Raw genomic sequence first — 14,882 nt, forward strand, 5'->3', positions numbered from 1 at the left:
ACTTTTTCTTTGGGGAGGGGGGGTTAATATCCTTGTTTGGCAGGTTCTTTTAATGGACTGGAAAAAATTCTTCCTATGGAGTTGCAGGTTTCCTGTGCTTGAATGAGCACAGCTTCCCATTGGCTGCCTGCTGCGTCTCCGGATTGGTTCCTGATCTCAGAGGAGGGGAGGGAGGGACCGATAAGAGAGGCTATAAAAGCTCCAGGTTGGTCACCTGCACTAAGTAGGAGCTGGAATCCAAGTGGAAAGGAAGGAAGGCAGGCCAGCAGCAGCACAGCACTCACCCGCGCCGGCGCTCTCATTCATCAGTCCTCATCCTCTCTCTCTTCTTCCAGATCCGCGTCTTTGCTCAAGCCGAGGAGGTGGGAAGAAAGGAAGAGACAGAAGCCCACGAGAGCACGCCGTACGAACTTAGCGGAAACTTAGCAGAGAATGCCCCAAAAGTCCGCGGTTCTCCTGCTGCTGGCGGTCGCTGCTTCTGCATCCTATGAAGTTGAGCAGAATGATTCCGTCGGCCCCAGGAAAACGAGGTTTGCAGCCCAAAACTCAGGTAACCTTGCTGCTCACCCCGACCCAGGTCCTTCCCCGGCGGGGGCGGGGAGAGAGAGAGAGAGAGAGACCCCTGATGTGCAGACAGACAGACAGGCAGAGAGACCCCTGATGTGCAGACAGACAGACAGGCAGAGAGACCCCTGATGTGCAGACAGACAGACAGGCAGAGAGACCCCTGATGTGCAGACAGACAGGCAGAGAGACCCCTGATGTGCAGACAGACAGGCAGAGAGACCCCTGATGTGCAGAGAGAGAGAGAGAGAGAGAGACCCCTGATGTGCACAGAGAGAGAGAGAGAGAGAGAGAGACCCCTGATGTGCAGACAGACAGACAGGCAGAGAGACCCCTGATGTGCAGACAGACAGGCAGAGAGACCCCTGATGTGCAGACAGACAGGCAGAGAGACCCCTGATGTGCAGACAGACAGGCAGAGAGACCCCTGATGTGCAGACAGACAGGCAGAGAGACCCCTGATGTGCAGAGAGAGAGAGAGAGAGAGAGACCCCTGATGTGCAGAGAGAGAGAGAGAGAGAGAGAGACCCCTGATGTGCAGAGAGAGAGAGAGAGAGAGAGAGACCCCTGATGTGCACAGAGAGAGAGAGAGAGAGAGACCCCTGATGTGCACAGAGAGAGAGAGAGAGAGAGACCCCTGATGTGCACAGAGAGAGAGAGAGAGAGACCCCTGATGTGCAGAGAGAGAGAGAGAGAGAGAGAGAGACCCCTGATGTGCAGAGAGAGAGAGAGAGACCCCTGATGTGCAGAGAGAGAGAGAGAGAGAGAGACCCCTGATGTGCAGAGAGAGAGAGAGAGAGAGAGACCCCTGATGTGCAGAGAGAGAGAGAGAGAGAGAGACCCCTGATGTGCAGAGAGAGAGAGAGAGAGAGAGAGAGACCCCTGATGTGCAGAGAGAGAGAGAGAGAGAGAGAGAGACCCCTGATGTGCAGAGAGAGAGAGAGAGAGAGAGAGAGACCCCTGATGTGCAGAGAGAGAGAGAGAGAGAGAGAGAGACCCCTGATGTGCAGAGAGAGAGAGAGAGAGAGAGAGAGACCCCTGATGTGCAGAGAGAGAGAGAGAGAGAGAGAGACCCCTGATGTGCAGAGAGAGAGAGAGAGAGAGAGAGACCCCTGATGTGCAGAGAGAGAGAGAGAGAGAGAGAGAGACCCCTGATGTGCAGAGAGAGAGAGAGAGAGAGAGAGAGACCCCTGATGTGCAGAGAGAGAGAGAGAGAGAGAGAGAGAGACCCCTGATGTGCAGAGAGAGAGAGAGAGAGAGAGAGAGAGACCCCTGATGTGCAGAGAGAGAGAGAGAGAGAGAGAGAGAGAGACCCCTGATGTGCAGAGAGAGAGAGAGAGAGAGAGAGAGAGAGACCCCTGATGTGCAGAGAGAGAGAGAGAGAGAGAGAGAGAGAGACCCCTGATGTGCAGAGAGAGAGAGAGAGAGAGAGAGAGACCCCTGATGTGCAGAGAGAGAGAGAGAGAGAGAGAGAGAGACCCCTGATGTGCAGAGAGAGAGAGAGAGAGAGAGAGAGAGACCCCTGATGTGCAGAGAGAGAGAGAGACCCCTGATGTGCAGAGAGAGAGAGAGACCCCTGATGTGCAGAGAGAGAGAGAGACCCCTGATGTGCAGAGAGAGAGAGAGACCCCTGATGTGCAGAGAGAGAGAGAGACCCCTGATGTGCAGAGAGAGAGAGAGACCCCTGATGTGCAGAGAGAGAGAGAGACCCCTGATGTGCAGAGAGAGAGAGAGACCCCTGATGTGCAGAGAGAGAGAGAGACCCCTGATGTGCAGAGAGAGAGAGAGACCCCTGATGTGCAGAGAGAGAGAGAGACCCCTGATGTGCAGAGAGAGAGAGAGACCCCTGATGTGCAGAGAGAGAGAGAGACCCCTGATGTGCAGAGAGAGAGAGAGACCCCTGATGTGCAGAGAGAGAGAGAGACCCCTGATGTGCAGAGAGAGAGAGAGACCCCTGATGTGCAGAGAGAGAGAGAGACCCCTGATGTGCAGAGAGAGAGAGAGACCCCTGATGTGCAGAGAGAGAGAGAGACCCCTGATGTGCAGAGAGAGAGAGAGACCCCTGATGTGCAGAGAGAGAGAGAGACCCCTGATGTGCAGAGAGAGAGAGAGAGAGAGAGAGAGAGACCCCTGATGTGCAGAGAGAGAGAGAGAGAGAGAGAGAGAGACCCCTGATGTGCAGAGAGAGAGAGAGAGAGAGAGAGAGAGACCCCTGATGTGCAGAGAGAGAGAGAGAGAGAGAGAGACCCCTGATGTGCAGAGAGAGAGAGAGAGAGAGAGAGACCCCTGATGTGCAGAGAGAGAGAGAGAGAGAGAGAGAGAGAGAGACCCCTGATGTGCAGAGAGAGAGAGAGAGAGAGAGAGAGAGAGAGACCCCTGATGTGCAGAGAGAGAGAGAGAGAGAGAGAGAGACCCCTGATGTGCAGAGAGAGAGAGAGAGAGAGAGAGAGACCCCTGATGTGCAGAGAGAGAGAGAGAGAGAGAGAGAGAGAGACCCCTGATGTGCAGAGAGAGAGAGAGAGAGAGAGAGAGAGAGACCCCTGATGTGCAGAGAGAGAGAGAGAGAGAGAGAGAGAGAGACCCCTGATGTGCAGAGAGAGAGAGAGAGAGAGAGAGAGAGAGAGACCCCTGATGTGCAGAGAGAGAGAGAGAGAGAGAGAGAGAGAGAGACCCCTGATGTGCAGAGAGAGAGAGAGAGAGAGAGAGAGACCCCTGATGTGCAGAGAGAGAGAGAGAGAGAGAGAGAGACCCCTGATGTGCAGAGAGAGAGAGAGAGAGAGAGAGAGACCCCTGATGTGCAGAGAGAGAGAGAGAGAGAGAGAGAGACCCCTGATGTGCAGAGAGAGAGAGAGAGAGAGAGAGAGACCCCTGATGTGCAGAGAGAGAGAGAGAGAGAGAGAGAGACCCCTGATGTGCAGAGAGAGAGAGAGAGAGAGAGAGAGACCCCTGATGTGCAGACAGCTGTTGCAGCTCGCTGTCTCTCTCTCTCCCCCTCTCTCTCTTGCGCACGAGAACTTCCCGATGGCTTAAAATTCTTAAAATTGTCTCATTGGCAGAACCAAATTGCCGTGTAATGGGAAGGTTCAGGCAAACGATCCTCTAGCTGTTCTACAGCCCACAGGGTGGGAGGAGAAAGGCAGCCCTCTCATTTCAGGAGCTGCTTCATAATCTAGCCAGCGATGGGCTTGTTTGTTCTTTAAATTAAGAGACAGAGGAATTGTGGATCGGATTCAATGTAGTTCACTGCACCTTCCATGTCTTTAGACCTGCCCTCTTGCAGAAGGGAATGAGGCAAAATTTGTCACCCATCGCCAAGTTAGTTAAAATCTCCTAGGAGAGGGGGGGGGAGAGAGAGAGAGAGAGAGATCCTCTTCCTTTTTTAAAACCCCTTATCCATGAATTAGCACCCCACTTTCTGACTTTTCGTTCCATTGCTCTCTACCACACTTCCAGTAATTCTTGCATGGCATGCTAGCAACACACAATCTAAAATTAGGTTTATGTCCATATTTGAATCAGACTGTATACCCTTCACCACCCTTCCCCAATCTGGTGCCCTCTGTATGTGTTGGGCTACAATTCCCATTATCCCCAGCCAGCATGGCCATTGGGTTGGGAAAGGCTGTTTTTCACTAACCAGCCTTTGCTGGAACAACTGCTAAAACTAAATACTTAAAACACTCAGGCTGCAGCCCTTTATGTACTTACCTGGGAGCAATCCCCATTGAATCCAATGAGATTTACTTCTGAGTAGTTACATCTACGGTTGCACTGTAAATTGTTGGCAGTTTCTTGGGCTTCTGGCTTTGGTGGGTGTTGGGTTGCATCTTGACACCCTTTTAAAATAAAAGGCAACTGTACTCGCCTAATTTGACACTTGTCAGGAGATAGGTTTTTATTTCATATCTGCAGGGCTCTGCAGCCATGGTACTAGGGGGTGTTTGCTCAATTTCCTTTTGTACTTGGTTGCTATAGAAACATAGGGTCTTGGTTATTCCACTGTGCCTAAAACAATAAGATCCCTAATGCATATTAAGCTTGCTGAATGCAAAGTTATAACTCGAATCCATGGAAACATATCGTTATGAAGCTACCGAGAGATGGTTCACAGGGAGGCTAATCTTATCAAGTATTTTCTCTTCCCTGTTGTATAAATTGCATTGGAACATAATGTCCACATTTGAAAGATGTCAGTTGCAAGATGCTGTACTTAAGACCGGAAGTTCAGGGCTTTCTCATTGGGTTTCTAGCACTACACTCCCTCTAAAATCTTCAGGTCTCCTGTAAAGTAGCATGGAGGGGGGGGGGGTGTTTAAAAAAAATGTTTGGGTTTACGCTTCATTCCTGATCCCTGTAACATGATTAGGCAAAAAGTAACAGATATTCCTTTCAAAGTGATGCATGACTGAACAGAAATTCAGGTTGGAGAAGGAAGTTAATACTAGTTAACCTAAGGGAAATATTCTCCTGGCATATAGTGCCTGCATGACAAACTGTCTTCCAGCAGCAGGCTGACATTTCAATTTCTACATAAAACCCTGGTGGCTCTTCCTGGGCTGTCTTAAGGATGCTGGGCACCTCCGTGAGCTTAACTATAGATCCAGCTCATGTTCACAGTCCTTTCCCTCCCTCCTTCCCTACCCTATCGTCACAACAGCCCTGTGATGTAGGTTAGGATAAGAGATTACCCAAGGTCATCCAATGAGCTTCATCTCATTCATCTTCCTCTCCCCAGTCCTGGCCTGACACTTTAATCGCTAACACATACTGACTGTCCGCAAAGCCTTGCTTGCCATGTATTATTTATTTATTTACTTAAAGCGTTTTTAGTCTGTTCCTCAAGACTTCCAGAGTGGCTTGCATACAATTAATAAAAACAAAACAGATCCTGTCTGCAAGCTTAAAGGACACAAGCTTAAAGTCTAAAAGGACACAATACAAAAGGAAAAGGAATGGGGAGGGAAGAGGAAAAAAGCAAGTTGTCTTTTAGCAGGGTAAGTGGAATGGCTGTGTTCCCCATCTCATTTCCTTTTGCTACAGCCCGCTGGAATGGCAGGTGAGATTAGGAAGCCTGTCTTGGTGACAGCATTCACAACAACTTTTCTGGCAGGCCAAAAGACAGAATGGCCACATCCACATGGTGCCTATTTGAGCAATTAGACCCAAACATAGTACTTTCTAGTTCACACAGTCGTCATGAGGTGGGAGCTTCACTTCAGCTACCTCTCTATGTAGCTGATGGGGGGGGGGGAGATTCTGATAAGAATCCAAGTGCTGGTCCTTTGCTCTTGGCCAGGAAATGTCCCAAGGCTAATTAATTTGCCTCTTCTGCATCCTCATCCATGCTACTGGTTGGGTCCTGCAGTGCTCAGTCAAGAGTGCAAGCAGCTAACATGCAGACATGGCCCCAACCGTGTCAACTCTTTGAAGAAACGGAACAATATAATGTCTCCTTGTTGTATTTAAGTGCTAGCCTGATCACCACAGGTGACTAGGAATTGCATGCAGGCAAGTGAGAGGAAGGATAGAAAGCTCTCTCTCTCTCTCTCTCTCTCTCTCTCTCTCTCTCTCTCTCTCTCTCTCTGACTGCAGTCAGCGGAAAAACCAAGTGGGCTGCTAGAGGAGGGAAGCCTCCTCCTCCACAACCAGCATAGAAATGCTGTTCTCGGTCCCTCTGCTAGCCCCCAGCAGGCTAGTAAAAAAAATGCAGGCTAGCGGGCTTATTTAACTAGCCTTGTGGTGAGGATGACGACGATGATGATTTATTACATTTCTATACTGCCCCATAGCTGAAGCTGCCTGGGCGGTTTACAGACATTAAAACATTAAAATGCGGTATACAAAGTTTAAAAGCCATTTACATAAAAGCACGCAGACAATATACACAAACAACATATAACTAAAAACAACTTTGAACTGTCAGTCATAACTAAAGACACATCCAGGACCAATTAAAACTCATCATGTGCTGCCAAATGCCTGGGAAAAGAAATAGGTCTTAGCCTGGCACCAAAAAGATAATAACGTTGGTGCCAGGCAGACCTCCTTGGGGAGCTTGTTCCACAGATGGGGGGGCCACCACCGAGAAGGCCCTCTCCCTCATTGCCACCTTCCAGCTTCCCTTGGAGGAGGCACTCAGAGGAGGACTTTAGATGCAGAGCATAGTGTATGGGTTGGTTCATTTCAGGAGAGGCATGCCGTCCAGTACTGTGGTCCCAAGCCATGTAGGCCTTCATAGGTTAAAACCAGCACCTTGAATTGAGCTCGACAGCATATAGGCAGCTGCATTTTGCACAAGCTGCAGCTTCTGAACCGTCTTCAAAGGCAATCCCACATAGAGCTCATTGCAGTAATATAACTTGGAGGTTACCAGAGCATAGACAACTGAAGCCAGGTTATCCCTGTTCATATAGGGTCCTAGCTGGGCCACCAACCGAAGCTGATAGAAGGCGCTGGGTGCCACTGAGGCCACCTGAGCCTTAAGTGACAAAGATGGTTCCAGGAGAACCCCCAAGCTACGGACCTGCTCCTTCTGGATGGGGTTGCACTCCCGTCGAACAGGTTGAACACCCTCCATCCGGTCAGCAGAACCACCCACCAACAGCATCTCAGTCCTGTCTGGATTGAGCTGCAGTTTATTAACCCTCATCCAGTCCATTGTCACAGCCAGGCACTGATTCAGCACATCTGCAGCCTCACCTGAAGAAGATGAAAAGGAGAAATAGAGCTGCGTGTCATCAGCATACTGATGACAGCGCACTCCAAAACTCTAGATGACCATACTCAGTGATTTCATGTGGATGTTGAACAGCATGGGGGGCAAAACTGACCCCTGAGGGAACCCATATTGGAGAATCCATGGGGCCGAGCAGTGTTCCCCAAACACTGCTCGGCCCCATGGATTCTGGAGCCAACCCTCCAGGTAGCAGCAAAACCACTGAGATGCAGTGCCCCCCCACTCCCAACTCAGAGAGCCATCCCAGAAGGATACCATGGTCAATGGTATCGAAAGCCACTGAGAGATCAAGGAGAATCAAAAAGGCCACACTCTCCCCGTCTTCCTCCTGACATAGGTCATCATACAGGGTGATCAAGGCTGTTTCCATGCCAAAACCAGGCCTGAGCCCCAACTTAAATGGATCCAGATAATCGGTCTTATCCAAGAGTGTCTGGAGCTGGCCTGCAACCACCCACTCAAGGACCTTGCCCAGGAATGGACCGTTTACCACCAGCCTATAATTATTAAGGTATCCTGGGTCTAGGGAGGATTTCATCAGGAGTGGTCTCACCACCGCCTCTTTTAGATGGCCCAGGACCACCCCCTCTTGCGAAGAGGCATTAATCACCTCCCTAGCCCAGACTGCAGTTGCCTTCTTGCTGGTGTTCATAAGCCAAGAGGGGCAAGGATCCAGTTAGGGATTACCTTTTCACAGGGGTGATTCGCGGTGGGAGGGAGGTGCTCTGCACCTCCCACCGAAATCCTAACCCGGCCGGCTCCGCTCCGCGGCAACTCCGTGGAGCCACCGGCCGGGTGCATTCACAGGCGTCTGGAGCCTGCGGACGCAAATGGCGGTGGCTACGGCGGCCGCCATTTGCATTTATGTTTTTGGCCGTGATAGGCTACGTAAATATTTACGTAGCCTATCACGGCGAAAGGCAGGGGCGCAAATGGCGGCCGCTATGCCATTTGCGTTCCTGTTTTTTTTACTGTGATAGGCTGCGGAAATATTTACGTAGCCTACCACGGCAAAAAAAAACAGGGACGCAAATGGCTACAGCAGCTGCCATTTGCGTTCCCTTTTTTTTGCCGTGATAGGCTACATAAATATTTACATAGCCTGCCACGGCAAAAAAAAGGAACGCAAATGGCGGCACCTACGGCGGCCGCCATTTGCGTTCTTTTTTTGCCATGATAGGCTACGTAAATACTTACGTAGCCTATCATGGCCTAAATGGGGAAGCGAATGGTGGCTGCAGATGCGGCCACCTTTCGCAAAGCAGCACGAATGGCACCAGGTAAGTACTCCATTTCACACGCCTTTCGCGGGGTGGTGGGGCGGGGGACTTCGTTCCGCCATGGATTTCGGGGGGCTGAATGCACTGGCATTCGGCTTCACTGAGATCCGTGGCGGAGTTCTCTGACATCCCTAGATCCAATATGGAAGTGGTTGCATGAACCTGTCCAATCACTTTATCCACGTCCTCGAGCTGTACCAACTGAAACTCATCCAAGAAAACTGGACCAGGCTGTGCTCAGACTACAACTCTCATAATCCATGACTATTAGCCATGCTGGCTGGGGCTGATGGGTGTTGTAGTCCCAAACGTTTGGAGGGCGCCAGATTACCTACTGCTTAATGCAACCTTCCCAGACCTGGTGCCCTCCAGATGTTTGGACTTCAACTCCCATAGCCCCAACCAGCATGACCAGGAATGCTGGGACTTGTAGCCTGCCTTAGTGTGTTAAGTGAGGTGCATGGGGAAAGTCCCTTGTCCCATTTTGGCACTGGAAGGATTGTTGTGTAAATTGAGTGTGTTAAGTGAGGTGCATGGGGAAAGTCCCTTGTCCCATTTTGGCACTGGAAGGATTGTGTAAATTGCTGACCCTGTGCCATAGTGGCACCTGCAGGTTAGGGCTATCAAGGTGGCCCTATCCTAAGGAACGGTGAGCCAGCTGTCTCAGAAAGTGACTTTGGGGCACCCTTAGTGGTAGCAGAATTGGAGGCAGACCAAAAACGGTCCTCTGTGGCATGATCCAGCAGGAATTTCTTCTGGGTGTGGGGCATGGGGAGGAGAAACACATTGAAATGAACAGGAATGGCGGGTTTTGCTGATGGATTTGAGCCCTGTGTTAGTTGATGAAAAGACAAGAGCCGCCAGCTGGATATTTTTGTAGTCGGGGTTCTTGACACTTCTTCAGCCATCCGAACAGCCTACATCCAGCATACACAAGGTAGCTCGTCCCCTGAATCAGCCCTATTGCCAGTTAAGGTCAGTGGCGAAGGCCTTCCTGAGCATCCACTTGATTTTGGAAGGGTAAGGAATGGTGCCATCACAACAGTGTCTCTCTTCTTTTGGAATTCCCTTCAAGCAAGTGCCATCGCTTCTCATCCTTGCTTCTTTTCAAGGCGATGGCTAAAGGCACAATCCTATGCACATTTCAACAGAAAAAAGTCCTACAACTCCCAACATGCTGGGAGTTGTAGGACTTTTTCTGTCGAAAGGTGCTTAGGATTGCACCCTACGATACCTTCATTTCTTTAGGAATGTTCATGCTGTCCCATGTGAGTTGTGTTTTGGGTTCTTTGGGCTTTTGTCATTTTGATCCCATGGTGGGTTTTATTTTGTCTTCCTCTTTATTTTGTTCATTTTCAGGTATTACTTTTCTATACCGCCCAATAGCCAATGCTGTCTGGGCAGTTCACAGCACGATAAAACAATACAAAACGCCATCTAGATTTAGAAAGCATTCCAGATGTTAGAAAGAGTGGCATATACATATGTAGCAGTACTTCTGGCCCAGGAGAAAGACGAACATTCCAACATTGCAACACAGGCTCCAAAAATCCTTTGAAGCAAAGCCTCCATAGAAATATGCCTGTTAGGGGATTCTGCCAAATGGAGCCTGTATCTATTTTTGTTTTCTTTCTGTAACAATTTGTTACAGAAAGAAAATTTACATTTGTCTCCTGTCTCTCTTTTCTTTTCTGCATTGTGAAATTGGATCTATGTTACTAAAGAGGGTTCTTCTTGCAATTAGGTTGGTAAGGAGGTGAGTCAGGGCCTTTCTGGTGGTAGCCCCCCCCCCCCGTCTACCCCTCCCAAAAGGGATATGTTTGGCCCCCCTCCTTGTTTTCCTTTATGCCTTTCATGTGGGGATCAGCCAGGATGATGTTCTGATGTTTACTGTATTCTATGTGGCATTTTTAAGACCATTTTTGTTTTTAATTCTTGGAAGTTTTATTATATTGTTTTAAATTGTCAGAGTAAGCCACTTTAAGGGTGCAATCCTTTGCACGTTTACACAAAACAAAACAAGTCCTACAACTCCCAATATGCCCCGGACAGCATGGCTAGCTGGGGCATGCTGGGCGTTGTAGGACTTTTTTCTGTATAAATGTGCATAGGATTGCACCCTGAGAGAATTCTTTAGATCTGAAAAAGCAGCATAAATCTCTAAAGTAAAATCATTATCTCTGAAGGCAGAGAATCTTATGCTGAAGGAGGTCAGGGAATGGAGGTTCATGTAATGTTAACTTCCCCAACATGGTGCCATCTGGATATTTTGGGCTACAAGTCCCATCGGCCCCTGGCAGTATACCCAACAATGATGGGACCTCCAGTCCAAAACATTTGAAGGCCACCAATTTGGGGCAGGTTGGTGTAATGGTTAGATTGAACCCCGCATGGGAAACTTGCTTGATTTATAAAATGGAAGTTCCAGCAATTACCTTTGCTTGGAAGCCTTGCTCTCCAGCTTAGAACCTGTAACCACCAGAACCATAAGGATGGGCTGTGAGACCCCTCCCTCCTGCTGTCAACTGTCACTGCTGAGGCCATCGGAGGGAGAGGAAACAGCTTCCCTTCCTCTGTGTCCGTGGCCTGCTGAACTTTGCAACTAAGAATCCAGTGCCTGAATTTTCTTTTTTCCTCCTCCCTCCCAATCCCCTTTCCTTTTGTGTCATGTTCTTTCGATCATCAGCCTATGCGTAGGGACTGTTTTAAGAAATATCTTTGTAAGCCGCCTCGGGAGCCTTTTTGGCTAAAGGGTGGAATGAAAAAATGCAATGAAGTAATAAGCGGCTTGGAGGAGGAACGACCTTCCTTCGCCACATGCTTGGAAAGGCTTTCTTCCCCATCCTGCAGAGGTATGAAAAGCTGACATAGGAAAAGTGTGTAGAGATGAAGGTGTTTAGATATGGCTAGGCAACAATGGTTTCAGCAATGGATGATGACCTCAAGAAGCTGTCTTACTGCATTAGAAAAGTATGTCAGTTATAAAAAAAAAAAAAAATCCCCAAGAACTTCTGATGCAAAAATCATACTCAACAGAGGTGCTGGAAGCTGACGGTTGCACCAAAAATGCATTCGTGGTGCAGTGGGTTAGCTGTGAATGCTTACTAAAGGTGATGTGTAAATGTGCACACCCTGGGAATAAAGCGTGACTCAGCAATTGCTGGCAAATACCTTCAGTTGAGCTGAAAGCTGCTATGGAAACATGAAGCATGATAGGAGTCTGTATTAAGATATTTTCTTTCTCTCTCTCTCCTTTTCCTTCCCTTCCCTTCCCTTTGCAGCGGATGTGGTTCGATGTTTAAATAGTGCCCTCCAGGTAGGATGTGGTGCTTTTGCCTGCCTGGAAAACTCCACGTGTGAAACAGGTGGCATGTATGACATCTGCAAGTCCTTCCTCTACAGCGCTGCTAAATTTGACACTCAGGTACATCATGCGCCTAACGTCTCTTTCACTTGCACCTTCCTGGCTGATGGGCTGGGAAAAGGCTGTAGCTTGGTGGTAGAATGTGTGTTCTGCATGCAAAAGGTCCCAGGTTCAACCCCCAACATTTCCAGGAAGGGCTGGAAAAGGCTCCCACCTGAAACCCTGGAGAGCCGCTGCCACTCACTGTCACAACTGACTTGGACCAATGTTAGATGCACCAGTGATCTGACTGAGCATAAGGCATCTTCCTATACTTACACCAGGGATGCTGCTATGGCTAATATTATATCTGGATTTGTACATAGGTTTCAAAATTCAGGTGTTTTCAGGCTACCTAGAGTTAAGCAGATTTGTACCACATTGGCTTATACTTTAATCTGCAGTGTTTAATTGATACGTTTACTTTGATTAAAAACATTAGATGATTGGCAGAGCAATAGACTTTAAAAACAAAAATAAAGCGGCGATCCTGTTCACACTTATTTCTGAGTGGGTCTTACTTCTGAGTAGGCACGCCTAGGGTTGCTCTGTAAATTGTTTTGTTACAAAGGCATACAACAACTGCAGAAATCAAACACCATCTTAGAAGTAGTATTCTCCCATTCCTCTCTCACTGGAGTGGATGACTCCTGTAAGAGGAGACCTGCAATGACACACATGTGCATCATCTAAAAACCGAGAGACTGCGCTTTACTCTGAAGGACTGTTTTTCGTCCTTTGCAAACTTAAATTTGCTAAAACACATATGGCTGGTTTACACTTACAAGTGGCAGCCACTTGTAAGTGTAAACTTACACTTACATCGCATCACTGATCTTTCACCACTCATGGGGGAGGGGCAGAGATGAGCCATAAAGCTCTTCTCCCTGTCCCGTCTGCCAGAAACCATGCCCAGTTGCATGTGCGCGCATCCTCCTGAGCACGGCCTGCACACTTTCAAATCTCATCATTGCAGCGTTTAGCTAGCACAGGGGTGGACAACTTGTCACCATCCAGATGTTTGGGCCTGCAACCACTGTATCTCAGCATTGTCTGTGCTGGTGGGAGTTGTAGGCCGAAACATCCGGACGACCACACATTGCTCACCCCTGAGCTAGAAACTTGCTTTAAAAAAAAAAAAAAACCAAAGCAACCTGAGGTTCTTAGGGGTCATAGACATAGAATCATAGGGTTGGAAGGGGCCTACAAGACCATCGAGTCCAACCCCTTGCTCAGTGCAAGAAGCCTGATTCCCAGGCGGTCTCCCATCCAAGTACTAACCAGGGCTGATCCTGCTTAGCTGACGAGATCAGACAAGATCCGGCGCATCCAGCCCTTTGCTCGACATCATAGAATCATAGGGTTGGAAGGGGCCTACAAGACCATAGAGTCCAACCCCCTGCTCAATGCAGCAAGCCCGATTCCCAGGTGGTCTCCCATCCAAGTACTAACCAGGGCTGACCCTGCTTAGCTTCTGAGATCAGGGGCATCCAGCCCTTTGCTCGACATCATAGAATCATAGGGCTGGAAGGGGCCTACAAGACCATAGAGTCCAACCCCCTGCTCGGTGCAGGAAGCCTGATTCCCAGGTGGCCTCTCATCCAAGTACTAACCAGGGCAGACCCTGCTTAGCTTCTGAGATCAGAGGAGATCAGGCATGTCAGACAAACAGGGGCTGCATCATAGAAATCCATGCAGTTGAGTTGCTCCTTGTCTTTGCACTCAAATGGAACAGCCTTTTTTCTCTGAGTGCAAGAGAGCATTGCTGCTGGAGCTCATCCAGCCTTGTTTTTCTCAAAGTAGGATCACACTGAAGTGTGAGGCAGAGTCACAGCTGCAGCCAGCTTTGTATGTTCATAGTCATGCAGACAGAAGTGGCTGCTTTAGTTTTTCGGCCCGCAGTGTCAGCACCGGCAGTCTCAGCAAACAGGCCAACTGAGTCGTTCCCTGTGAATGCAAAGTGTCTTTCTGCACGATGCTGGGTGAGCTGAGACATGCCCCCATTGCAACAGCCAAACGTCAGGATCTGTTTTGCCAGCAGCCTGGTGCAATCACTACACTCTCCAAGCAAGTAGCAAAGCAGCTTCAGTAAGTGTTTCCAATAGCAAAGGGGACTCTGAAGCTGTAAAAGTGGCAGGACCAAATCTAGATTCCAACAAATGTCGCAATTGCAAATATTGGCACTCAGCCATAGCAGGTAGATCATTTTTGTCTCACAAAGCCGAGAAGGACAAAACTCATCGTCCACACCCAACCTTTGATCCAAGGTAAAAATCTTTTTCTCCATCCAAGTCCAGCACAAAAAAACATTTTCTTTCGAATGTTTAAATCTGGATTTCCCCATGAAGACAATTTAGCATGGGGAAATGGATCAGACTGTAATTGACATAACATTGTATGCCACACGCCTCTAACTGCCGGAACTGTGGGAGGAACCTTATCCATTCGAATATGCCAAGAACGTAGTGTCTGGTGCAATCCCTAAACACTTCAAGTAAGTAGCAAAGCGGCAGGTGGCATGTAGAGTGACTCTGAATTGTCCCTTCACCCATGAGCTTAGGGTGGCCAAGTGCCCTCTTTTACAGAGGACAGTCCTCCATTTGAAAGTGTCCTTTGTTTGAAGGGCTGTCCTGTCCAGTCTCAATGAACCATAAGAATTGTTGCCTGTCACCAATTAGCACTGAGACAACAGACTGAGTGGGCAGGCACATAGGTCACCTGGTTCCACTCCATGGTGAGATGTAGTGTATTTCTATTTCAGTTATAACGATTGTTTCTAAATGTGTGTCTCTACATATAAATTAGCATCTGCAAATTTTATACAAATCGATGCCCTCTTTTGGGGGGTGATTCATAAAAGGCCGCATTAAATGAGTGATATGCACATGTTTAAGTAGTC

The 14,882-nt window shown here is 48.7% G+C and overlaps 1 protein-coding gene across 1 annotated transcript in view; it reads left to right on the forward strand.

The window, feature by feature from the left end:
• Positions 1-221: 221 nt before the first annotated feature.
• STC1 (stanniocalcin 1) overlaps positions 222-14,882 on the forward strand; it is a 32,919-nt gene continuing 18,258 nt past the window's right edge. The window contains exons 1-2 of the mRNA XM_084808188.1: positions 222-550; positions 11,862-12,004. Of these exons, the coding sequence (XP_084664314.1) occupies positions 433-550; positions 11,862-12,004 (261 nt within the window). The 5' untranslated portion in view covers positions 222-432. The remainder of the gene's footprint in view (positions 551-11,861; positions 12,005-14,882) is intronic.

This window comes from Heloderma suspectum, chromosome 6 (genome assembly GCF_057233095.1).
Source record: "Heloderma suspectum isolate Gila_16-S chromosome 6, 16-S_ref, whole genome shotgun sequence".
Classification (NCBI taxonomy): domain Eukaryota; kingdom Metazoa; phylum Chordata; class Lepidosauria; order Squamata; family Helodermatidae; genus Heloderma; species Heloderma suspectum.